This window comes from Lacerta agilis, chromosome 3 (assembly GCF_009819535.1).
Source record: "Lacerta agilis isolate rLacAgi1 chromosome 3, rLacAgi1.pri, whole genome shotgun sequence".
NCBI lineage: Eukaryota > Metazoa > Chordata > Lepidosauria > Squamata > Lacertidae > Lacerta > Lacerta agilis.
In genome coordinates, this window is record NC_046314.1 from 95,389,310 (window position 1) to 95,416,398 (window position 27,089).

General features: G+C 41.5%; 1 protein-coding gene across 1 annotated transcript in view; it reads right to left on the reverse strand.

Moving 5' to 3' along the window:
* Positions 1 to 447: 447 nt before the first annotated feature.
* SYT14 (synaptotagmin 14) overlaps positions 448 to 27,089 on the reverse strand; it is a 70,945-nt gene continuing 44,303 nt past the window's right edge. Inside the window, 7 exon segments of the mRNA XM_033144841.1 lie at positions 448 to 1,848; positions 3,014 to 3,070; positions 6,296 to 6,485; positions 13,674 to 13,939; positions 13,942 to 14,122; positions 15,977 to 16,020; positions 16,023 to 16,244. Of these exon segments, the coding sequence (XP_033000732.1) occupies positions 1,535 to 1,848; positions 3,014 to 3,070; positions 6,296 to 6,485; positions 13,674 to 13,939; positions 13,942 to 14,122; positions 15,977 to 16,020; positions 16,023 to 16,244 (1,274 nt within the window). The 3' untranslated portion in view covers positions 448 to 1,534.

Here is a 27,089-nt window from a genome sequence, read left to right on the forward strand (position 1 = left end):
ATGCATGAAGCTGCCTTTCCAAGATTTATATGATTAACACATTGCTGAGATTAAATAAATTGACAGATGTCATAGATGTTTATTTCCCTTATTTATTATCTAAGATTACCCAAGTCCTTATTCCCAGCTGTTTTAATCCTTAGATTTTACCGTCTTTGAATTTTCAAAGGTTTGTTATACAAGGTTCATGTAAAGACCAACTGATTTAATGACAAAGAAATCTTAGTAAAGTTATTAGTTGTAGTCCTGCACTCTGCTACCTAAACAAAAATACCACTGGTATCAGTGAGACTTGCCAGAAACTGCATACAGGATTTCAACCATGCTCTACTACTGGGGGAAATAGGATGACTTTAGTTGTGTCCTGGTGCTTCTGTTCATGCAGTGAAACTTTTTAAAAAAAAAACCAACAACAGCCTCCATACTGTGAAAAATCCTCTCAGTTTCAAAGCATGGAGGGTTGCTATTTGAGAAACACATCTCTAAAGCTCCCGTAGGCGCACTGAATTAGTTGTGCAGATCTTTAGATCCTGTGTTTTCAACCTGTCTAAATAGGCCTGTGAGGGATCCGTAGACTAAAAAAGTGATCACTGCATGACATAAAGTAGAGATTATTCCTGAGGTGGATTCAAAGACAATTTTATCAATGCCAAAAATATTGAGACCTGATTTGACAGATCCAAGGAAACGACATGCAAGAGGATCCTGCATGGAAAATTGGCACTCTCACAATAGTTCAAGAGAGCAGAAAGTTTTTTGAGAGAGGCTTCCCTTCCCATGGTGTACACATACATTTTTCTTTTCTCTCACTGCTGCCACTGGTCAAACAAGTCTGTAAGCTCCTGAAACAACACAAAAAGGTGTTTGCCAGGGATGAATTGTGATGGGTTTATGCACACCATTAGCAGTGATTCATCATTCTAACAACTTCCGCTCTTGGAAGCAAATAGGGAGTTACAACTCCCAGCCTAAAGCAGGCACCACAGAGGAGCTGTTTGTGTATCTGATAAGCAGGAGTGCTCTTGCATGTTGTTCTTCAAAATTAAACTCTGTTAAGGAAATGTTAAGTTCCTAAGGGGGTGGGGAAGCAATGTTCCAACTACTGTGTGCCCAAATTCTAATTTTTGTGTTCTACTATTTAACTACTCCCCCAGCTCTCTAAATCTGCTTCTTGACAAGTCATATATAACACAGCATAGCACCTCTAAGAAAACAAACACAATCAGAGAATTTTGCAATTGTAGATGATTTACACAAAATACCTATTAGTTAAATGGAAAACTGAGATGTGAACCAAAACAATCCTGAAAGCGTCAAAATAAGGACTTGGGATTGCTCTTTCTTCTGCGTCCAGTGCATGTCACCTGAACTCAGTGGTGTTAACTGAAGATGTGAAAGTAAATTCTGCTCCACGGCATTTTGTGCATCTGTAAAAGTGGAATGTTGAATTGTAACTTCTGCAACACTTTCTCTTGGTTGCATCTGCGGGGCAGCCTTGTGGAATCCTGACATTACGTGGAGCCACAACTACTCATTAAGATTCTAACAACGAGTGCCACCTACATACTTGTTGTCCTTTGGATTCCTTCATCTCAGTCCAGTGATTTAGTTCCTCTTCACCAGAACTGTTCAAACCTAAAGAAATCCAGCCTATCATTTCCTTTCGTTTCATGCTGCGTTTATTATACACAGACAATATGAGTGTAACGTCAGAAAGCTGAAACAGTGCCACCTGGAAAATAAAGGTCTCTTTGTAGACTGGATTCGGTTGCCCTCTTCGGATAGATGTCTTGCATTTGGACATCTCTTGGCCCATAGAATTCAGCAACGTCAGCTTAACAAACGTATCTACAAAATAAACAATGTCATGCATAAGATGCTTTAGACAAAAGATTTCTCGTACGGAAATATACCAGACTATCTTTAAGGTTATGGCGTATACCATGTTGGATTTTGAGTAGTTGACTAAACTTAAGCCATGTTTAAAAAAGGAAGTAAACATTGAAGCTCAACTTTTACTTAATTGCATTATCCTTACATAACAAGTTTACTTAAAGGTATACCTCATAATCCTTCTATCCATTCACCCCCTGCTCACTTGCATAAAGCAGACGTGTAGCATTAACACTCAGCAAGCTACAGCTGGCCACAACACTGTAAAGCATTTCAGAGTTTTCAGATAATGTAAACAGGTGGATAAAAAGAGAAATGAAATAAACAAATATTTTACAAGTAAAAATATATGTATGAGGTGGAGTGCAGTGATGACATCATGGGTGCTCAGAATGAAATGTTTACTGGGGGGAAATTCTCTGCATGGATGTGGTTCAAGCGTTGTCAGTTTTTTCTTTGATTTGTGAATATTTAAAATGCCAAAAAACAAAATGCATTGACAAGCTGATGCTTACTCATCTGAGTAAAGCTCTTCATGCCTAATTTTTAATATTCAATGTGTTGTTTTGTTACATTATTTGGGCACAGTTGCTTTATAGTGCTTTTAAGAAGTACTATGCTGTAACAATAGCTCAGATATTCAGGCCACGATCCAAAATCCTATCTGCATAGGGGGATATATTCCAATGTTGATAGAAGAGCCTCTATCTGTGCACCAGAGCTACTGAATCGTGGACATGAATTCATTAATACAACATTTGACACAAAAAACTATCAGTTTCATTATAGTGTTTTCCACTTTGTCTGGGAAAATACACTCACGGGCACTGAATGCAGCATGCTGCATCCATATCCTATTTCACGGTATTTAGAAACAGACAGTTTTTGTGTCTTCTTTTTTGGCTTACCCATTAAATTAGACTTCACATTTTAATTTTCAGATCTTTGAAATACCATCATCCAGTCAGAGATTTGGTCTATCTCCATTGTAAGAGTGAAATAGTTAATTAAGGTAAATTGTCAGAAACCAACATGGTGGCGAGTGGTGGAGAGCTTTGCTGCTGGCAACTTTCTTTTGCATGAAAAAGACAACATCCAATTAGTCTCTACAGGAACTCACCTCGTATTATATAAACCTGTCCACCTATCAAGTGTTTTAGACAACAGAACAGTCCGTCTGACAACAGGGGGTGGAAAGCAGTAAAAGAAATAATGACCAGATGTCAATAGTTGGGTGAGAGAGGATCAAAGGTTAAAGTTTAAGAGGAAACACTATTCACCAGAGTGGAAGAAAACGAAACCTTAACAAATCAGTTTAGAGAGAGGGACCAAACAAAAGGATTGGCAGGTACAATTTAATGAAATGAATTCTGTAAGGTTACTATGTAATCTTTAACAGGGGGGAAAAATTACACCGTTTCAAGTAATGGGATATTTTAGTATTAATTTCTATTGTTTCTAACACAGAACATACAGATTCATGCAAAAGATTACACTACAAAACTACAGAAATCATAGTGTCACCTTTACCGGACCATCCTCTTTTTCATGCAAACTCCAGCTTTTTGAGTAAGGGTCAGTTCAATGACCTCAAACTAGTGGAGCCTCATTTGAGGTCAACGGGATTACAAAAGGGTAAGTGGTCACTGAATTGAATCCTGTATATATTACAAACAATAAGGTGAAAGCTAATTGGATTAAACATTAGTTTGATCAATACACTGGTGGTTGGGTTTTAAAAAAAAAAACCCCACAACACTATTCTGTACATTTAATGCTACTTTAGACCATCATTCATCTGAGATAAATTATTATACCAAAGTACAAAATCATGTGATCACAGACCATCTAAAGCTTTTAATGGCTGCTTCAATGCACCCATAAAGCTCTCCTGTAAGCATCGGCTTTCTACTCAAGCTACAGTGTCAGGGAAGCCTGAGTGAAGAACACAGTGAAAATTAGTGCCTAGATCTGTTCCCAACACTGCAATGAACAGACAGAAAAAAATTGGTGTGTGCATCACAACACCTGCATGTGCAAGGAGATTCTAGATCAGGGCACCAGATTCTTAAACTCATGACTGTAATATGGGTCCATTTCAAACAAAATGGAAGAAGATACAGGGCAGAACACATATAACTTTTTTCTTGTCTTGGATGTTCAAGACTGTTTAAAATGTTTTTTTTAAAAAAAATAATGCTTGCAGCAACCCAAACGGATAGATAGAAGTGTATACAATTATGAATGGCATGGAAGAAGTGGATAGAGAAAAGTTTTTCCCCCCTCTCTCATAACACTGGAATTCAAGGACACTAAGCCGAAAGCTGGAAGATTCAGGACAGATAAAAGAAAGTATTTCTTCACACAGCACATAGTTAAACTACGGAATTCACTCCCCCAGCAGCAGAAATAGCCACCAACCTAGATAGCTTTAAAAGAGGATTAGACAAATTCATGGAGAGGGCAATTGATAGCTATTAGCCACAACGACTATCTCCATGGTTAGATGCAGTAATACTTCTGAATACCAGTTGCTGTAAACAGCAGGAGGGGAGACTGCTGTTGCACTCAGGTTCTGCTTGCAGGCTTCCAACAGACACCTGACTGGCCACTGTGCGAACAGGATGCTGGACTAGACGGGCTATTGGCCTGATCCAGCAAGCTCTTCTTATGTTCTTACAACTTAACATCTTGGTAGCAATGGTTGTTGAGTATCGTACCTAGTTTGTCTTTTCTCCTCCCTAGGTTCTGACTACCACTGTGGTTTTCTACTGCTTACTTTTTTCTTTACTGACTTATATATGCGTGGCTCCCAGGGGCTTTTGGGTGCTAGCACAATGTACAGCTGATTCCTGGGCTTGCTTGCACATTCTGGTCCCGACAAGTGAACAAAAGGAAGTCAATTATGCCCAGTTCAAACACATTCCTAGCTCCATCTGAGGCTACAGGGTGGAGCAGTCTAGTGGAGGCAGGAAAGGAAGAATTCACAGTGCAAGAACAGAGCCTTGACAGTCTTGTGATGACTAGGCTGGTAGGTGGGTGCCAGGCCGCTGCAGGGAAAATATGTGGAAGTTCCAATACATCCTTTTCATCTATTGTTGGGGGCATGCCAGGGGCATGGTAGGTAACTTAAGGCCCGTGGGCTGGATGCGGCGCAATCGCCGCCTCAGTCCAGCCCACGGATGGTCTGGGAATCAGCGTGTTTTTACATGAGTAGAATGTGCCCTTTTATTTAAAATGCATCTCTGGGTTACTTGTGGGGCCTGACTGGTGTTTTTACGTGAGTAGAATGTGTGCTTTTATTTAAAATGCATCTCTGGGTTATTTGTGGGGCATACGAATTCGTTCATTTCCCCCCAAAAAATATAGTCCGGCCCACCAAATGCTCTGAGGGATGGTGGACCGGCCCATGGCTGAAAAAGGTTGCTGACCCCTGCTTTAGATCGTGTGGATCCAATGTCTCTTTCATTCTTCCCTGACGTGTCCCCTTTCCCTTACCAACACAGCAGAAGCACTGGTGACAGAGGAAACTTCCAGTTACAGAAGTTCCCTCTAGGGATAGATCTCTGCCTGCAGATCTCCCTCTCCACCCATGGAGTGGGAGGTCTGTAATTTCTTAGGATTGCACCCTTATTTGCCCAGTTTATCCATAAGGGCAAGCCAAACCATGGCTCAGCATGACTGTTCAAGTGCAGGGGTACTTACAGTAGAAATCACAGCCACTTTGCTCCTTCCTGGTCTTGCTACTGCTGTCCAACCCAATGCTACCCCGTGGTTTGGCTTAGCATTATGTCTGAACTCGGGTTTGTTGTCTGAGTACCCCATACAAACAAGAAGCAGGAAGCCAAGAACAAACCATGACTGTCTTCCTATCTATCTATCTCTAGAGTGTGCAACATTTCTTCATATCTGGTACCAGGAATAAATATAATATAAATCATATTATATTATGAGAATATAAAATCTAAATATACATGTCGGTATCAGTTAAACTCTTACACACTGATAAACTCTTACAAGAGGATCCTTAACCGCAGTAGCATCAACACATTTACATAAACATTCATTGGCACACACTTTTAAAATACATTATAACTTTTTATATTGGCTCTGTGATGTGAGGCATTAATAGTTTAGCAATTAATCATTATGATAAAGGCAATTTATTAGTCAGCCAGTCATGAAAAATTAAAAGGATCTTGTCAAATCACAACTAATATTTTGAATTTTAGATTTCTGCCATTTCCCCAATGACTGGAAATATAAAACATGAAACAGATTAACTGATGATTGCAGTATTTCAGTTTGACTGGATAAAGCTAAATGATAGGATTGAAGTCCCCACCAGTGAAATCCCCCCAAGTGCAGAAGTATTAGGATAAAAAAAAAATATTCCACTCACTGGGTGGTCTGTTTGCTGCCAGGTTTTTGAAGTGGCTGCCTTTTATCACTTCTGCTGCTAGTCTTCCAGTTGTGGCATTATAAAGCAGTCCAATGAGGATTTCTGGAGCTGAGCCATGTGCCAGAGACTGACAGGAGGAGGTACTTTCACTGCAGGACATTTCTGACATGCTCATTTGGGAGTCGCAGCCCTAGAGGCAAAAGCAAAGCGTTTGCAAGCATTTTAAGCAGCCAAGATACTGAAGAACCCATTCCCAGTATTTATATTTCCCTAGATTTTGACTCTAACTTGATCTTAACAGCACATGACAGCTTAATGAAAATAAAAAAATGGTGTGGTGTGGATCTGAAAGAACAATACATATAAGAGTGAAATATAACCCTCCTCAAAATATAAAGAAGGCCACCTTCTATGCCAACAGAACCAGTATCACAAATAGGAATAACAAGTTCTCAAAGTGCTTGAAAATGCTCAGTTTTGCTCTTTGAACAGAGCTGCATGTGATAAACTATGGGTGAGGAGGGAAAATCCATGCACAGAAAGGTTTTCACTACCCTCTTGGTCTAAGAATGAATTCCCATGCTCAACGCCTGCAGAGAGACACACAGTGTCCCTGCACCATTCCTACAACATTAAACCAAGGACCAGCCCTGATCACTTTTTACCAGAGATCAATTCCAGTAACCGGTTTCCTCTATCTTTCTATAACAGCTGTAGGAGAATGCAGCAAGGCCAGATTCTAGGGGCCCCCAATGTTCAGAGCAAAGCTGAGGCAAAATATCAAGCTGTGAAATTCGATGCTCAGTTCACCCACCCCAGAAAACAATTAAATCTCATCACATACATTCTAAGCCAGGATTACATTACCATCCCAGCCCAAACAACTGGAATTACCTTGCCTTAAGTCAGAAACGCAGTATGATAAATCTAGTTGCTGGAAATCAAAGGTATGCTTCTGCAGGTTTCCCATAACTGCAGGCAAGGGTCTATCACCGACACTCAGTGTGGTGCAAAGCCACGTGCAACCTTCTACAAATCAGTAGGGTGCAACAAAGCAGCAAGCAATTCAAATGACTCGGCAAGATACAGACAAATGTTCTCCAATAACCCCACATTGTGTAAACGAAAGATCGCTGCAAGCACAAATCTAACACTCAAGGAAGCAAGCACAGAACCAAATGTAAAATTATGTTTTTGAAATGTGTATGTATGTGTATTGCATCTCAACTGAAGGGACAACTCTCTACCAGGGACCTGCCTTTTCAAAACCCTGGTTCGTGTTCTTATAAATTAGGAATCTTTTCCAGAAAGCAGTTGCAAGCATGTGTTTGCTGCTAATAAGCACATTCTACTCAAAATGGGTGCCCTGTATTTGCCTTTGTTTTGGACAGTAAATAATGTAGTGGACAGTAAATAGTGTAGCCAGGATGCAAGATATCACATATCAGTCCATCTTTGTATGTGGGTAGGCATTTGTAGGCACCTCTTCCGGCAGCAACCACATCCCATGCATGAAAACTAGGAAATCTGAGACCTCTCTTCCCACTTGGATTTCTCTCCTAACAGACACCTCTGCTTTTGAGGAAGGTTCACTGAAGAAGAAGAAGAAGAAGAAGAAGAAGAAGAAGAAGAAGAAGAAGAGTTTGGATTTGATATCCCGCTTTTCACTCCCTGAAGGAGTCTCAAAGCGGCTAACATTCTCCTTTCCCTTCCTCCCCCACAACAAACACTCTGTGAGGTGAGTGGGGCTGAGAGACTTCAAAGAAGTGTGACTAGCCCAAGGTCACCCAGCAGCTGCATGTGGAGGAGTGGAGACGCGAACCCGGTTCCCCAGATAACGAGTCTACCACTCTTAACCACTACACCACACTGGCTCTTTTCCAATCAATAGTAAGGGCCCTGGAGACCTGCAGCTCCTGTTAAGCTGGACCTCTGACAAGAAGGGTAAGGTAGTTATAGCCTGACCTCCATCTCCTTGTGCCTTCTCTTGGCTACCAAGAAGCACACCTGTGCCCCATGTAAATATACTTTCTTATTTCTCACTTCATTCCAGATGCCACTTTTGTCTTCTACACTCTGTCACCTCTACTTCAGGTGCAACTGGGTATCAGAGGATGTGTGAAGCAGATGTTCTTCTCTTCCAGGGTTAATACCAAGATGAGGGTAACTACCCAAGATAGCAAGAATCCATTTGGGCCAGATTGTTTAAGGATCTTTTCTACTTTTTGGAAACCTCAGCATGGGGCTTCTTGGTGACTCAGGATGTCCCTTTTTCAACACTGGTGCGAGGCTTTAATGGGGTGGAGAAGTGCTACAATGAGGTGTCCTACTGCCTTCTCAGGAATCAGGTATCAAGAGAATGTGTCTCAAGCTAGGATTGTCTTATATGCAACTACAATCTCTGGCATACACTTAGAACATCTCCATTTTTTCCAGTGGAAGAAGTATGCATGCACAATTTGTTAAATAATCTACTAGCCATTCTTCCTTGGTAGGGGTTGTATTTTCTTTCCATCTCTGACCTAACAAAGTCTGGGCAGCTGTAGTCACATAAATCTTCTGGTCACTTGGATCTCTGCACCTAAGATTTCTAAAAGGAAAGCTTCTGGTTTCTTAGAAAAGGTGATCTTGAAAAAGGAATGTTCCTGTTTTTGCACTGAGAGGGTAACTTACTTTATTTCTACAATTCTACATGCTTCCCAGGTTGACTCATGGTTAGAGACATAGACCATGGGTAGGTAAACTAAGGCCCAGGGGCCAGATCCGGCCCAATCGCCTTCCAAATCCGGCCCGCGGATGGTCTGGGAATCAGCATGTTTTTACATGAGTAGAATGCATGCTTTTATTTAAAATGCATATCTGGGTTATTTGTGGGACATAGGAATTCGTTCATTCCCCCCCCCAAAAAAAATATAGTTCAGCCCCCCACAAGGTCTGAGGGACAGTGGACCAGCCCCCTGCTGAAAAAGTTTGCTGACCCCTGGCACAGACTCTACAGAATTGCATGAAGTACCTAATCAGAGTTTTAGAAGAATTGGTTAAAAGACAACTTCTCAAAGGCCTTTGCTTCTAATTTGTTTGTTTTTTTCAATCTCAAGAGGGCAAACTGGTAGATGCACTATTAAAAATCTCCTTCTGTCTTGGGCAAAAAACACTGATTAAAGTAAAATCAAATGAAAAACATAATTCCTTCACTGAGTATAATCAAGAGACTCAAATCTTTAAAAATTATTACATACAGCTGTAATTTATTACTACCGAGTCAATAAAGTTATATCAAATTTCCTTCTGCAAATCATAAATGATATGTGAAATATATGCATAGGCAAATTATTCTAAGAACAAAAGTATCACACTATTCACAGATCAGCTTTGTTCCCAAACTTAAGCTACTGTGAATAATATACTCTCAAAATGAAATGACAAAACAGAATTTATATGTTTTGGCAAATCAGTGTTCCAACTTTCTCAACAGACATTTGGCAAGGTAAGAATGGCACCCTTGTGCCACTTTTCTCATTTGATGCACAATGCAGTGTCTTTATAAGTTTTCTAATAAAAATTATGCAGTACATCTTAGTGGGTAAAAATGAGAAGATAGATTATTTAATTTGTTTGGAATGTGCTGTGACAGAGCATTAAAATTATTGCCTAGAATAGTGTCATATGCAAGGCATCTTTCGCTGACAAACATACTTCACAGCTATGTAAGAATGTAGTCATAAAAACTTTTCAAACATTTGATTAAAGGGTAAGCAGGCACATATCAGTCTATTTCTGGTTTATGCCTCTTTCAAACAATGTTCTTTCATAAACCCATTTCATCATGTTTCTGCATTAATCTACAAGATTTTAAAAAACTCACAAAAGTCAAATTTAAATAATGTTTTTTTGAACATATTTTATCTCTAAATATGCATTTATAAATGTATTTTACCTCAAATACTTTACATATTTTTGAGTGAAAAACTGCAACAGAAAATTCAGAAGAGTGCTAAATCTAAAGAATAACTAGTTTCAAATCTGCATAATAGCTTGGGAGGTGTGGGTCAGCTCAGTTTCTATCATAATTCACAAAGAGCAACTTCCTCAGGCACCCCCGATAAAGGGATCCCAAGTCAAAAATCACAACCTAACATAGAGTTAACTGCACATGAGGTCAGTAGTAGCATGACACTGGCATCACTGCTGCTTACCTGGACAGGTGTGGGGACAGGCAATGAAACCATGTAGCTCTAACCCACGGGTGTCAAACACAAGGCCCGCGGGCCAAATCCAGCCCGCCAGACCTCGTCATGTGGCCCGTGTAGCCGTGTAGACCTTCTGGTTGTCGAAGTCGAGCCGGGATTTGGGGCTGAAGCCCTGCACTCACAACATGGGCAGCGCATAGCACACGTTGTCCTCCAGGAACCGCACGAAGGCGTACATTATTGTGGGGGGAGCAAGGGGCGAGTAGGGGGGGGAGGCGGCCTGGCGACGAGCTGGCGGGGCGGGCGAGCAAGGGAGGGAGGGGGCCGCGCGGCTCGGCTCCCTCAGCCCCAGCGCTGTTATTGTTCCTGAAAATCCGGCTCGGCGCTCGGCTGAGCCGGTCTAGGCTGCACAGGCTTCTCTTTGGCAAGGCAGCCTCGGGCTCGGGCTGCGAGCAAGCAGCACGAGTCGAGCGCCGAGCGAAGCGAACCTCAGCCTGGCGCGCGTCTCAGAGAGAATCGGCGCAGCGGAGAAAGTGCCGCTCGCTCCCTGCCAGGGGATGGCGGAGAGCATGAGTGGGAAGAGGGAATTCCCAAGTTATGGGTGATTTTCGGGAGCATGCCTCCCATCAGCCAGAGAGAGAGATGCCAGCGGCTGCTCCTGCGCGCCTTGCGGGTCCGCGCTCTCTGCTGGGGCTGGGAAGCGGCGGCCCCGATCCTCCGTGCCACGCGTGGCAGGGGAAGCTGGGGCTCGCGGGCGGGGCTGTCCAACGAGATCGCAGTCTGCTGTGGAGGAAGCACCTTTCCCACAGGCTCCCCATCACCGATCCCTATGAGGAGGCGAGCAAGCGGGGGGTTGCTCTTGGTGAAGTTCAGCCACAATTTAAACGTCTCTCCCAGCGGCCCGCTGGATGCCCCCTCAGCGGCGGCTGCTTCCTCTCCCGGTGGGAAGGTTGTGAGCCACCCAGAGGGGATAGGCGAGCGGGCCATTGCCTGTTGCTAGCTTGGCCTCTCTCTCACCCCCACCCGCCGAGGCGAGGGGAAGCGAGCTGTGCCTTACACGCCCTCCAGCTCCCAGAGGGCTACAGAAGAGGGAGCAAAGGCGGCAGGTCCCCATACAAGTAACAGTGAACAGATACAACCGGCCCTTTGAGGGTGACCAAACTGCTGATGCGGCCCTGCCTTGTCCAGGTAAGCTGCAGAAATGCCAGTCAGAGGAGGCCACAGCACACACTACTAAAATTCATGGTCTTAAATGTTAATTCATGGCTGTGTGTACTCTGAAAGAACAGCCCATTATCAAAATAATGGCAGTCACCTCATGATTATTATTTTTTTGCAAGCTTTATAGAACGCCCCCCCCCCCAGAGAATATTGCATGTGTGTGTATGTGCGTGTGTAGATCCACTATTCTTTGAGGAATCCGTTCTATAAAGAAAGCATATGACCTGTAAGCGATAGATAGCCCCATTGTCCTTAAAGTCTTTTGATGGCAGACAGATGTTTCTTGAATATAGCATATGATGCTCCCCTGTCTCATTGCAAATTCAGTTGGGAAGGATTTGGTTTACCGTATTTTTCGCAGGGCGCACCTCGTTTTTAGAGGAGGAAACAAGGAAACAAGGAAAAATTATTTTTCTGGTTTTCCTCCTCTAAAAGCCCTGTTTTTTTGAGGATCAGCTAAAAGTTTTGCAGCTTTTTTGCAAAGGGGGAAAAGCAAAGCTCCTTTTGCAAAGGGGGAAAAGCAAAGAGGAAAAGCCCCATTTTTATGGGGTTCAACTCACATTTCTGCAGCTTCTAAAGGAAAGGGAGCCTTTTCTACCGTTTCCAGACAGATAATCTAATCAGCCAGTCACATGTCGCTGGGGAAACAAACAACCTCCCTCTGCAGCACATTCAACAATGGAGGGCGGGGCTGAAAGGGAGCCAGGACTCTTATCTCTCTCCCGAACTCTTGCTGATCAGCTGCTGAGCGGGGTCCTTTCAACACCCCCTCTCTTTGTAAAATAAAAAGCATGATCCTCTTTTGGCCCCTGGGCAATTCAGCTCCAGGGACCACCATTCGCTCCATAAGATGCACAGATATTCCCCCATACTTTTTAGGAGGAAAAAAGTGTGTCTTATGGAGCGAAAAATACGGTAGTCCTGCCTGCACCTGATGCAGGGTGATTCACACCATTTGGAAGAATCCTACCATGCTTCTTACAAGGTGATACAATAAACACATATCTGAGGAACCCAGAGGAAACTGTGTAGTAAATGCAGGGAAAACTAACTGGAGCTTAGGAAGCTGAATCATTCTGTTCCTTCTCCTTTCACCCCTCTGTTTCCCTATGCACATTTGTCTCTAGTCCCACCAGTTTCTCAAACCTAGACTTGAGCAACAGTTGTTCATTGTGGAGCTGTTCAGACAAGCCACTTACATTATTTCAAAGAGCTCACACATTCCAACTTAGTAATACTCATCTTGTATTACACAAATGAGAGCCATGTTGTTTACGTTACATTGTAGGATAAAATGATGTGCACACATTGAGCTGGATTAATTATCTCAGATTTAACATTTCCTGAAAGCACTCCCTCAGATGATAATTATTACAAAAACAACTATCAGAGATCTCACATTTCTTTCTGTCTTGGTCTCCAATGGAGTAAACCTTCCTGTATTTCTGATAGCATCCTGTTACAGAGGAATTTCAGCTGACACACAACAGCAAAAGCAATACAGTTCAAAGCACAATTAATAGCATCCATTTTTTAAAAATAATAATAATTAATTAATTTACTATTTTCAGGTAGTTCTCACACACACACACACACACACAGAGAGAGAGAGAGAGAGAGAGAGAGCACTCTCAAAGGCCAAGATAAAGAGGTGTGTCTTTAGCATATGACAAAAACTAAATAATGGTAATGCTGCATGGACCTCTGCTGGGGGGGAATTCCAAAGTTTTAGGGCTACTACCAGGGCCAGTCCAAGACATTTTAGCACCTGACGTGAACTCCAAAATGGATGCTCTCCTTCCCCACCAGAAAAGAGGGGGTGAGCAAATTTCATTAAATAAACCAACTACTCATCACCCCACTGTAACAATTTTCCTGCTGTACAGAAGTATATTTCTTTGTGGCACAAATAACTGTTCTAATCAGAATCCTTGGTTGTACACTTTTCTGCATGATTTAATACTCACGGAAATAGGGTACGCTGGCTCCAATGTCACTGGTACCGACATCTTCCCTTGAAGATTTAATTTGGTTAAGTAAAATATCTTTTCTCCCAAAATCCTCTCTCTTTTTACACGGCGTATACTGTACAGTCTAAAGCGCACTGCATAATTCCCAATCATCTCAGACTCAATATGATTAAATTTAAATGTCTCAGTGAAGACAGGGCATGGACCCCGCTGGATGCTGGTCTTTGCTCTCTGCTTCTTGATAGGAAGAAGAACCAGGTGTACTGCCATAAACTTCCACTTGTCCTGCTATAATTTGGAATGTCTGTGACAGCTGTCACTGTTATCAGAAGCCTCTGTTCCTGCGAGTCGTAGTCAAAAGTCACATCCAGGGTGCCATACTTAGCTTCTGGTTCAGGATCAAAAGATTTAGGGAGCTGTGATGATGATCCTCGAGCTGACAGATCCTAAATGAAATGGAGCAGAGGTTTTACATACATTCACGCCCATTTAGACATCTATAACTGTATTGATACACTCTGTGATACATCTTGTTAAAAGTGATTTCGCAAGTATGTGTCTTTACATAATTGTTAAAATTAAAATGCTTGTCCTCAGTGATGGAGTATGATGTTTTTGTTCATTTCACACACAAGGTATTTGAATATTCAAGGAAGGACAGCATGCTGTCAGGCAGTCAAACAAAAAATGAGAGGGCTTCTTTTACTGCTTGTGAAAAGAGCCAGTCAGAAGAGAGAAAGGCAAGAATAAAATGTTCATAGCAATAAGGGCAAAGTGTTTGGGAACAGTTGGGAGAATTGGCTAGGACAATGCTGATGTGGTTGGGAGGAGTTGGAGAATTAAACGACAATGTAATTCATCAATGACACAATAAACCATTTTGAAATGTTTGCATAAAATGAATAAAACAGAAATAAAACAGAAATAAGTGACAATTTTTGGATTGTGCAGCCTGCTACATAGAAGCAGGGGCTGTAGAAACTGTGCTTTTAAAGGCAAGACTAGGAGATGCCATTCACGACATTATCAATTGTGGGCATGACATTTTAAAAGTTAAAAGCACGTGCAGGAGGTCTGATCTGGATCAGGATTCTGATACAGGAAATGGGTGGGTAAGCTAACCCCTTTCCCCCTACTACAGTCACTTTCAGGATTAGGCCTTCTGCACCTGCTATGTCTACTGGGGGAAAGAACTTCCATTGGTGATGATGATGATGATTATATAGCTGTTTCAAAACACCTGGTGATTCTTCAGAGTGCCAGATTTATTTTAAGGGACGGACAAATAAGTAATCCCTGCATGAGGGTGCTATGTGCTGACACCACAGCCTTTTCCCACCCTGTGCTTTACTAAAAAGAAAACCAAAACCCTGCTACCTGACTGGTCAAATGACCAGTCAAAGTGACATTTGGTATGTGAGAAGACTTAATTAAAAATAAAACACCTTCCTAATTGCATGCTGTACATTTAAACTATCCAAGCACATTATTAATTAAAAGTAAGAATGAGATTCACATGTGTAGCCAAATCTGCTAATAGTTATGGTTGTGGTGGATGACGGTGGCATTATCTGTGTACCAAACATTAAGATTCCAGTCAAAGAATTCCACTGAAAAGTTAGCAAGTCTAACTATAATAGACTTGCATGTATATATTTATTTGTTGCAATTACTTCTTTCCCACCTTTCAGGATACAAATCCTTCCACAGTGGCTTAATAGTGACATTAAATTACTTTTTTAAAGAACGCAATATTTTACTATGAGGATAGTAAAAAGTCATGGCTATTCTTCCCACAGGGCACTTGGTGGAAGAAAGGCTCAGGGGCAGGGATGGGGAAGGAGAAGTTAACTCCAGGCCCTGAGGTGGTCTTCTGATATGTCAGAATTGGGGAGTGTTTTTCAGCCCGGGGGCCACGTTTTCTTCTGGGCAAGTTTCTGGAAGCCGCATGGAAGTGATGAGTGGGGCCAGAGGGAAAGGTGGTTTTTACCTTTTTACAGTAGGCTAGTTTCTACATACTCACACACACTCCTTGATCCTCTATCAGGCAAGCAAGAAGCATTACCACATCCTCTCTGATGTAAACTCTAGTAAAGGCCTTGATAGAGGCTGCATCTCAGTTCTCATGCTCAGCAGGAGGAGGAGCTTAAAGAGCTCTCTGCCTGTGTCTCAGGTGGTGCATGTATGGGTCACTGGGGAAAGCCATCTTTCAAGGCCCAACTGAGCTGTAATGTATTGGACCAATGCTGCTTCATTATATCCTGAATAATTTTGGTACAATTGGGAGAACATGTGTTTACCTCTGGGCTAAGGACTGCAGTGCTGTCACTGGGTACATCTTCTCATATCCTTTGTTATGGAAGCTTTCTATTTCATGCCCAGTGCTCCCTTCGCTTGGGCATTTATATGAGCATCTTGGACTGTTGCTACACTGAGAGAATTCACATTTGCTGTCACCAACTTCGGAGGGCGTGCATGAGAGATGCGGGGAGCCGCTATCATCTTGGTACGGTGGGGGCTGCAATTCATCAAGAGGAGGTGTTTGTCTCATTCTCTGAATGCAGTTTGCTAGGAATAAATAACAGTTATCATAGGCTTTCATTCTGTAAGAAATGTGGCTGAAGAGAAAAACATCGTTTGTTTAGCAAGGTGGTGCTTTACAAGGAATTCAAACACGGTGGCCCTGATCCAAGGAGTTATGTGCTGAGCTTGGTGCATGAAGAAGGGACTGCATCCCTCATCTCTAGGTATGCTCCCTTACCACTCCTGCCCCATGGATCCAGATACTCTTTTGCCCTGCCCTGGTTATCCGGAACTTCCAAAACAACCCAACTTCAATATCCTCACAGTTTTTGCCTCATCTGCTATCCAACAATGCATCACCAGGTGCACCAGGTTGAATTCTACCTCAAAGTGCCACCTGTGCCTTCTCATAAAAAGTACTTCCTAGGTGTGATCTTCTGTCCTTGATAAGATCCTGACAATTTCTTGCACTTCTTTCCTTGCCTAACTTTCCTAGCTTGATACTTGAATCATAACCGGGAGTCTGTCACTATGGGGCATGTGCTTGCTTGACTGCTATAGTTGAATTCATCTCCTGGTTCTGAGTCTAAGAGCGCACCTACAGTTCTGATTCTGTATTATTCAGTCCGAGTCCAGATCATGCAAAGACAATCAAGAGTACCAAATGTTGCGGCTACGTTTTCCAAACATATAGCCAAGTTCTTTTAAATGGATCTTTATTTTAACTTTGCAAGTACTGTAGTATATTTTAAATATTATTAGGGGGCTGCACCATTTAGCTGATTAAACAGTTATCAGTTTAAAAGCTTTTTAACTGATCAAAAGATGCCCCCAATGTATAGGGAAAATTGATTAATTACTTAATGAAGGCTGCAATCTTATACCTACTTACCTGGTAGTAAGTCCCATTGAAGTCAGTAGGGATTACTTATGAACAGATATGTATAAGATTGCACTGTAAACCTCAAACAATTAATTAAATAACTTTAAGAAAGAAATAAAGGACAGCCCTAATATATTTCAAGACAGATGGAAAGTACATACAGAAGAAATAGTCAAGTAAAACCTATGAAAACACTGCATTTGCCCCCTCCCCCCCAAAATAAGACAAAACAGAAACAAATTAGAGTTTTCCATTAGCAAGGATTTATATGAAGTAAAGTTTGAAGTAAAGTGTATGAGTATATGGGATGCATCTAAAAGCTGGATAAGATAATGAAGAAAAGAAAGGTGCATTTTGGAGTCAGGAAAGAAGCAGAGAAGTGATTAATGCTACTAACCAATTTAAGTGGGTTGCAAATTTCCTGTAGAAGGAAACAAATGGAATCTATATTAACAGCAACCATTACTGTTTCAGATGTAAGCTCCATCTTATTCTTTCTTTTTTCTCTCCTTTGAAATGTTCAACTTTTTCGTTTCAATTGCAAGTTTGGTCCCTTGCCTTACATTTTACTTACTCGCAAAAATACAGCATTTGCTAGTAAAGTTCTTTTGCATTGCGTATCTTGCAGTTTCCCACAGGTCTTCATCATCTCCACTCTTCTTGTTCTATATTTGGTTTCCCCAAACCATGCCTACACTGTCTGCCTCATTAACATCTGGAAACTGCTGCCTTGTCTCTGAGGTTCAAAATCCCTAGCCAGAGAACTGCTCTACCAAATCTGGTTTTGCACATTAGCTTTGAGCTTCTCATGAGCTCCTTTAAATATTCATAATAATCAGAAAAAAGGCCTATTGTTATCAATGAGCAACCCAATTCCGGCTTCCTTGTATAGCTTGATAATTTTTGCAAGTAATGCTTTGTAATCATCATGGCTGGTTTCTTTCTCAGCAGCCTACTTGCATCTCTCTCTCTCTCTCTCTCTCTCTCCTGTCATTCCTCCACATGCAGGATTATTCATGTTTATTTTAAGCTAACCTAAGTTTCAAAAGTTTAGTGCTTCAGGGGCTTCTCGGCAAATGTTAAAACAATTTAAATAAAACATAAAATGAAATACATGTTTAAAAATTAAAGGAAACCCTTTATTTTGAATGATTAAATACCCACAGAGGTTTCTGCTATGCTACTCCGATGAGCGCAAATGGAATTTTCATGTTTTAATATTTTTGAGCTGGGAAAAGTTCATCTCACCAAATAACCCTGCACCGCAAAGAGAGTATAGAAGATAAATAATAAATATTAATGAAGACCCTGGGGCGCTTCCCCCCCTTTTAAAACAGAAAGATTACACGAGCGTACGCAAACATTGTTATTTTACAACGAAGTGGGTTGTCTCAGCATCCTGCTACAGAGGAATCTCGGCTTATACCACCTGCCTACCAAAATGGAAACAACATATATTAAACATGAAGGGTAACTTGTGCAGCGAGAAAATAAATATACCTTACGAGTAGATTACTGGGTTGTTTGGGAGGAAGACAAATCATTTTGATTTCATTTCCAAATAAATTGCTACTTTGGACATTCCTAAATTCTGAAAGCAAGCTGAACTCAGGGAATGTGCATTCAAACACATTATAATGCAGTGAAAATTCACAGTTGGCATTTGCATCCTCCTTCCCTTGGGTTTTCATCTACTGGTAGATGAAACCCTTTGGTGAGGGTTCTCTCCTCACTAAGGGTGAGAAAGGAGAGGCCCACTCCATCAGCTCAGCTGAGAAATGAACTTCTCTTTGGCTCCTCCTCTCCCTGGACTGTCTCCATTCTAGCAGGTCATCATAAGAAAAATTAAATAACTCTAAAAAACTAGGGCCCAAGTGGCTTGCTTCCCTCTTTTCTCCCCAATCCTATTTCCTTATGTATCACAATGATTAGACAATACGTTTGCACGCAGCAACTCTAGTTGTTATTTTTTTTGTTTTGTTTTGTTTTTTAAATTTTTGACAGTGGTTAAAAAGCTGCAAGTGCTTTATAAATTATTATTACTGTTGTCAGTAATGGCAACAATAATAAATTTATTAATCATGCTATGTATGTGTAGTGCTGGGTGACAAATGAGGGAAAGGAGAAGGCACTTGTGGGCTGCTCCACTTGATGTGTAGGAAAACCATGGGGTGATTTCATTGAATCATAAAATCATAGAATTGTAGAGTTGGAAGAAATCCTAAGGGTCATCTGGTCCAACCTCCTGCAATGCAGGAATCTCAGTTAAAGCATCCATGACTGATACCATACCTGAAGGAGGGTCTCCACCCCCATCATTCTGCCTGGATACTGAGGTCCAGCGCCGAGGGCCTTCTGGCGGATCCCTCGCTGCTAGAAGTGAAGTTACAGGGAACCAGGCAGAGGGCCGTCTCAGAAGTGTCGCACGCCTGTGGAATGCCCTCCCATCAAAGAAATAGACAACTATCTGATGTTTAGAAGACATCTGAAGGCAGCCCTGTTTAGGGAAGTTTTAACTGACTGATGTTTTAATGTATTTTTAATCTTTTGTTGGAAGCTGCCAGAATGGCTGGGGAAACCCAGTCAGATGGACAGGGTATAAATTATTATTATCATGCCATGGCAGCTTTGATGAGAGTAGGGAGCAGTAAAACAAGCACTAACCCTGAGCTGGTTGGGTCTGGGAGTTATGCTCAGTGCAAGCATAACGCACACCCATGCTGGGTACCATTGACTATTTGGCTAGCACATACCTGCACTGTGTCCTTTTGGCTGGCCCCTGCCTCCACTAAGTTACTATACTTTGTCACCATACCACACAAATGCCACCATATTTTGGTGAACCATGCTGACATTGGAGCCCAAAAGCAATAAATAGCACAGCTCGGGGGGGGGGGAGCATGTTTTGTTTTTCTTGTGCTTAATGAAATAAACTAAAAATCAGTTTAGAAAATAACACCCCCAAAATCCCATTGAAAGCGAGAAACTCTAGAATCTGAACCCTATTAAAGAATGTGTCATAACAAGATTTTCCATCAATAATCAGCTCTGTACTAGAAAGGAGCAGAAGAAAAAGGCAGCCTGACAGAATGAATGAACAAGGAGGGAAGAAAAAAGGAGCGGGGAGTGGCACTTACATTCACTTGAAGACAGCTCAGCTGTCTTGCTCAAAAGCTGAAATAAGCATCAATCAGACAACCCAGTTCTAGTTTGCTACCTACACAACCTATCCCCTTAACTGATGCTGGGCAGAACAATCCAAAAGGAAAGTACAATCAAAAGTGAGCAAACACCCTAATCCAAAGCCACATTGGGCTTGTGTCAGTATGGCAGAAAGCAGTGGTGTGGGTTCTTCCTCCTTTTCATTGGTTCACTGCTACATTTTAAAAATTAAAAACAAAATCCGTGCCACTGCTTCCATGCAGCACACCTGCATTATCTGTTCCCCTGTTCTAGGATTGGAGACACAGGAGTGCCTAGATCCAATGTTCCAAAGCCTCCTTTAACATGCCTGCCCCCCCAACATCCCCCCATTGTTTTCTCTGCTGTCACTCCACGGCAAGCAACATGTTACAACCAATCCCATGATCCCTCTTCTCTCTTTCTAAGAAATGTGGGGAGGCGGGAGAAGTAGTGAAATGGGGAGAAAGGGGAACTTTCTAGTACAGCTCTCTTCCCTGTGGCTACCATTTTATTTCCCCAGAATCCCTCCTTGGAACAACACAATTTAATCATTCTGTGAGAGGCTTCTGTCAAATAAATAAAATGGTGTCCCTTGACCACCATTGCCCCTCTCCCCGCAAAGCTACTTCAGAATCATCCTATTGGGGGGGGGGGTGGCAGCTGCTGGGAAGAGTGCTATTGCCCAGCACCATGAGAAAAGTCGTGTTGAAGAAGGGTAAACTGTAGGGTGACTTTGGGGGTCCTTTTCCCTTGACTGCCACTCCTCCCCCTGCCCCAAAATTTCAGACTGAAACATCGCTGAAGCTAACTTTCAGCTGAGCACTATTTATTTAACCCAATGCAGCCTGGGCAGGCTGTGCGTCTAAGTCAGGGTTTGGGAACCAGTGGACCTCCAGACATTGCTGGACTACATCTCCCATCATCCTGATCTTTGGCCATGCTGGCTGGGGCTGATGGGGTTGGGAATTCCACAACAACTGGAAGGCCATAGGTTCCTCACTGCTTGTGGATGAAGGAGATGTGGGCAGAGATTTAACCTTCTCCCGATCCTGCAGGAAGACGCTTCAGCTCAGAATTGCTCGACCCAAATTGGTGGACCCAAACTGCTTATCACCAACATGGGAAAACATACAAGGTTATTATGCCCATTCAAGAACCAGAATGAGTTCCTTCCTAATGGAAAGCTAATCATCAGAAGACAATCTGACTGTGGGGAGACACAAGTACTGAACAATCTACTCTCAAGTGCTGGTTTTACCACCTTACAGTCAATAATGTCACAATGGAAGTTGTAAAAGCATATTTCAAAGAATGCTGATGTATTTACTATTTACAGTTATTAGTTTACACACTAAACATTTTCATGGGCATAAAATGTAACATTTTAGATACCTAATTTGAAAATTACTGTTTTATACAGCTTGTTAAACAACCCATTTGCAGGTAGCAGATAAGTAGCTAATTACTAACAAATCTGACAGCTACAGCTGCAAAATGTTTGTATGATAATTCCAAAATTGAAAATGGTTTATTGAAGATCCATTCAGAAGCTAAATGACTTATCTGGAAAAAAACCACACGATTAAAACATTCCAATGTTTTTCTATAGGGATACAAACAAAGACCACTTTCATTTCATTTCTTCTACGCGGAAAAAATCGTTGCATGTTGGGACTGCTTAGTCCAATAAAAAGCAAATAAGAAAATATAATTCTAGCTTTCGATGCCAGCACAGTAGAATGGGGGGGGGGGAATGTACAGCCAATCCTTTAAAATCATGTATTAACTGGGCACTGTTTTGAAGGTGTGGAAATTATTTAATAGCAAATCAGGAAAAGAGATATTAGGGGGTGTATATATTACAACACTATGTATCGGTGTTTTTAAGTGTAGGATTTTAAAACATATAATAGGGAGATTTGCATTTAACTCCTTCACTTTGGTCCTGATTCAGATTTATGATTTGCACAGCAGAGGGGTGGAGGACTGTCATTTGCTTTTCTACGAGTGGAGGCATAGTGGAGGACAAATGGTTAAGCCCCTTCTCCCAATCTACACTTATTATTTGTTACATTTATATCTGATATTTCCTCCAAGGAGTCAAGGTGACATACAAAGCTCTCCCGCTACCCATCATTCATTCATTCATTCATTCAGTTAACTCATATCCCACTCTTCCTCCTGAAGTAGACCAAGGTGGCAAAGATGTCAATAATAGTAGTTAGTAGTAGTAGTAGTAGTAAAAGCATTCTTAAAACAGTAAAAAGCATTATAGAAACTGTGAAAAGCATTCTCTCAGCTAGTGATCTGAGAGTTACATCAGACCCTCCAAGCTTCCCTAATTTCCAGGGACACCCCTGATTTAGAGAAGCCGCCTGGTTTCTATTTTCATTGCAGAAATGTTGGCAGTTATGGAATTATCAAGCCACCTGAAGGCAATCCAGTTCAGGGACGTTTTTAAAAAATGTTTTTATATATGTTGGAAGCTGCCCAGAGTGGCTAGGGCAACCCAGTAAGATGTGTGGGGTATAAATAGTAAAATTATCATTATGGAATGGAGTGTCCCTATTTTCATCGGAGAAATGTTGAAGTGTATGTTATTTCCTCACAACAACCCTGAGTGAGAGGTGAGCCGAGAGGTTATGACCAGCCCAAAGTCACACAGCCTCATGGCTGAACAGGGATTTGAACCCTGGTCTCCAAGATGGAAAACAAGGTACTTAAATGCAAAGATATGTAGCTAACATATTCTTAATATAATATATTTTATTTATACCCTGCCTTTTTTCCTGATGGGACTCAAGGCAGCTTAGAGTTAAAAACAATAAATGTAGCATCTAGTCAATGGGTAGACAAACTAAGGCCCAGGGGCAGGATCCAGCCCAATCGACTTCTAAATCCAGCCCGCGGACAGTCAGTGTGTTTTTACATGAGTAGAACGTGTCCTTTATTTAAAATGAATCTCTGGGTTATTTGTGGGGCATAGGAATTTGTTCACCCCCAAAAAAAATATAGTCCTGCCCCTTACAAGGGATCCAGCCCCCAGGCCTTAGTTTGCCTACCCATGTTTTAAACCTTCCCTACCCACATGGAATGTTATGATCAACAGTTGATAACAACAATGTGGAAGGGGGTAAAAATAGGATGGGTAAATTAATGGATATGTAGCTAAATAAGATGCATCTGAACTGCCATGGAAACCTGGGTGGGGAACTCTATGCAAATTATTGTATACAGATGAAAATATGACCTGTAAATATGAAATGGGGGGGGAACCATTAACCTTTTTTAAAAAAAAACAACAACTTTTCTACCCACATGCTAACCACCACCTCTCTCTGTGCCCGGTAGTATATGTTTTTAAAAAACTCACAATAAAACATTGTAAATATAATATGCAGTTAGGCCTTGAGCACATGCAATCACATATTCTTTTCCTGTTTGCCCATGCTTCCCTTCTCCCTTCTCCTTCCTATCATCATAAGATAGGTAAAAACTTTTTGCAAATCTCATTAGACTTCCATGAATTCAACAGCCAATGCTGCTATAAAGTTCCCTTGCCTGGAATATTTTTATTAAGGTTTCCATAACAGGAATAAAATTATTTCATGGCTCTGTGCAAAATCCACTTATCTGCTTGCTTAAAATGTTTATCAAAGACGTCGGTAGGGACTGCTGACTGCACCCTACCTTAAAAGCAGTGAATCCTGCAATGCAGGGGGTTGGACTAGATGGCCCTTGGTTTATCTTCCAACTCTCCAGCTCTATGATTCTAAAAGAAAATGGTTTGAATATAATGCTCACAGTAAGATTATTTTGTTTCAAGTTTCCATAGTATGTATACCACTGTTATGGTACTTGTCCCACTTCACCAAAGCAGCTGTTTTAAACTGTTATCATAGAAGACTGGTTTGTTTATAGAATTATAAACCAGAATAGAAGTCGCAGCATAATCAAATACTTTCAAATTAACTCCTATTAGAAACAATTGTGGCTGAACAATGTATGACCATGAAATGAAACAAAGATTGGGCTTGCAAAATATCATGTGTTTCCCGAGCTGTCTGAATTTCAGTTAAAAACAACCATAAGTAAGCACTCTTGTTTTCTTGTACAAAGTTGCAAAAAAAGTAGGCAGGGACAGTTTTCAGAAACATAATTGCATTATCATTTTGGCCATTCAACATTCTTGAATAATGAAGTACATGGTTTAACCAGACACCATATTGCAATTTACTTTGAAATAAGAAATGTGTATTGTAACATAGGGTAATGTTAGAATTTTGATAGGCGATCACAGCTGCACCAGAATTAGTTTCTATAGCAACCAAGAAGAAATAATGTGGTGAATTGCATTGTAATACACAAAGATGGGTTCCTTGCAAACAGGATTATTTTGCTAAAAGTTTAGCTCCCCCCCTTTCAAATTAAACATTTTCTCTAAATAATTATTCTGTTTTTCCTATCTAAAAATGTTGCTTGTTGAATCCCCCTGCACCCTCGTGCCTGGACAAATATTACATTGCAATTGCTGTTCCTATAAATAAATTCAAGACATGTCCTTAAAAAAAGGGATTTCTAGTCTAACCTGAAGTATCATTTTCAACAATGTTCGTTGCAACATTCCCTTGGAAAGAAAGGCATATATTAAACATACCTTTGAATAATTCCTTACACAATGCACCATATGGGCAATGCTTTACAGTCCAAAGTCATCGTAAGAAATTGCATGATGGACTTGGGAATTAAAACTGAAATGCACCATCTAAAACCTTTAGACATATGAGATTTATAGAAGCTTTTATCAGCATGTACTCTCTCATGGCTGGCACACGATTTCACAAATATTAGTATTCAAGGTACCAGGCACTTTTTCAGGACAACAAGGTTTTTTTATTTTAAAAAAAATCAGTTCAAACATATCTTTAAAATCTCAAAGGTTAGTGATTTCTACCAGCAAAATAAACCATTACGTTTTGTTTTAAGCTATTTATGGCAATTAATTACAAGCATATGTCTGAGCCTTTTATGCATTTTGCCTCATAATGCGACCCATTACTGTGGCACAGTCTATCCCCCAGAGTTCCAAAGTATCTTTGGCGTTGCCATGGATACCAACGACATGCTTTCTCTTGCAAGTGCTTTGTGTGTCTTATCAAACACCAGAAAACTGACACAGTAGGAATCTGAGCCATCTATATAGGATGAATTTCTAATCTCTTGGTACTGTTCCTTAAGGTTCCCACCCCCACCCTTAGAAACAAGCTGCACAATACTGTATACACTTGAGTTCTAAATGAAATGAATTTGTAGATTAATGTTCAGGGGGGAAAGGAGTCATTTAACCCAACTGACTGCATTCCAAGAAAGAGAAAAAAGTGTCCAAAAAAAGGTTAGGGTTTCAGTTTCTAATGCTGCCGCACTGACTAGCGATGATATGAGAGTTTCAGAAATAACACTGAAGTTCTCAAGCAAAGAACAGCTGGCATTCAGCTTTGGCCCTGAGCTCACGTGGCACTGTGAGACATTTCGAAAATTATTCAGTGGACCAAATTTAGGGACTCTTTTCTTATATTTATAACTATATCCTGCCTTTCTTTTAACTCAAGGGAGCATATTCAAGGTTCCTGGGCAATCTTAGAGCCTGGGGATTGGTGATGGGACTGGTCAGAGGAGAAGAGGGAGCCAAATGAGAGGAGGTGGTTTTGGAAGCTGAAGAGGTAACAGAATTTAGTGAGCAGGAAGAGACTGTGGCAGAGAGCTGTGCAGACTCAGAGGCAGGAGAGAAGGGGGGTATGGTTGGGCGGTAGCTGATTTTCAACACCACGATATATCACGAGCTGAATATCATGGTATCTTGATATATCACAATATATATCTACGGCGGCGGAAAGCCTTGCCAGGCCTCCCCCCGGTGGCAGAGGATCCCGCCATACCTCCCTCAGCAGCAGAGGGCTTTGAAGACCCCCTCTTGGCAACAGAGGGTCCCGCCATACCTCTCCACAGTGGCAGAGGGTGTGCCACGCTTCCCCACAGCAACTGAGGACCTTGACGAGGCTCCCTGCAGCAGTGGAGGGCCTTAAAATGTAAACTAGTAGATTAAATAAAAATATTAAATAAACTTCCATATATTTAATATATTTTCAACTAATTTAAGAGTTGTTTAAGTGATTTACTAGTCAAGTTACATCTGCTTCCCCACTCAGAGGTCTAAGCATGCATGCATAAGCCCCACTGAGTTCAACTAAACTTACTTCTACTTTCCTGGGAGTAAGCCTCATTGAATTCAGGAGGGCTTGCTTGTGAGTAGACATGCATTAGCTTGCACTGCTTACAGCAAAACACTCAACCTCCCATTTCAGCATAAGGCAGCCAGCTAAATCTTCTCCTCTCCATGTCCCCCCAGAAGCCCCCCCAAGGCCTCATCCCACCAATCTCTCCCTTTTTATCAAAGGGAGGGAGGGCAAGCAAGAAAAAAGATAGTCTCCTTTGAATAAATAAATAAAACCTTCCCTTTTGATACGGAGAGAAACTATTTAGGGGGGGAAACAGCATAAACACCACCAGAAAATAAAAATAAAAACTCTTCCCCCTTTTTTCTAAAAGAAAAAAGAAAGAAGTGCTATCTAGTTCTTTGTTTACGTTCTTTCTTGTCCAGTCTCCTCCTGGATTGTTAGCAAGCTCTGCATAATTAAAGGTAAAGGGACCCCTGACCATTAGGTCCAGTCGTGTCCGACTCTGGGGTTGCGGCGCTCATCTGGTATTACTGGCCGAGGGAGCCGGTGTACAGCTTCCGGGTCATGTGGCCAGCATGACTAAGCTGC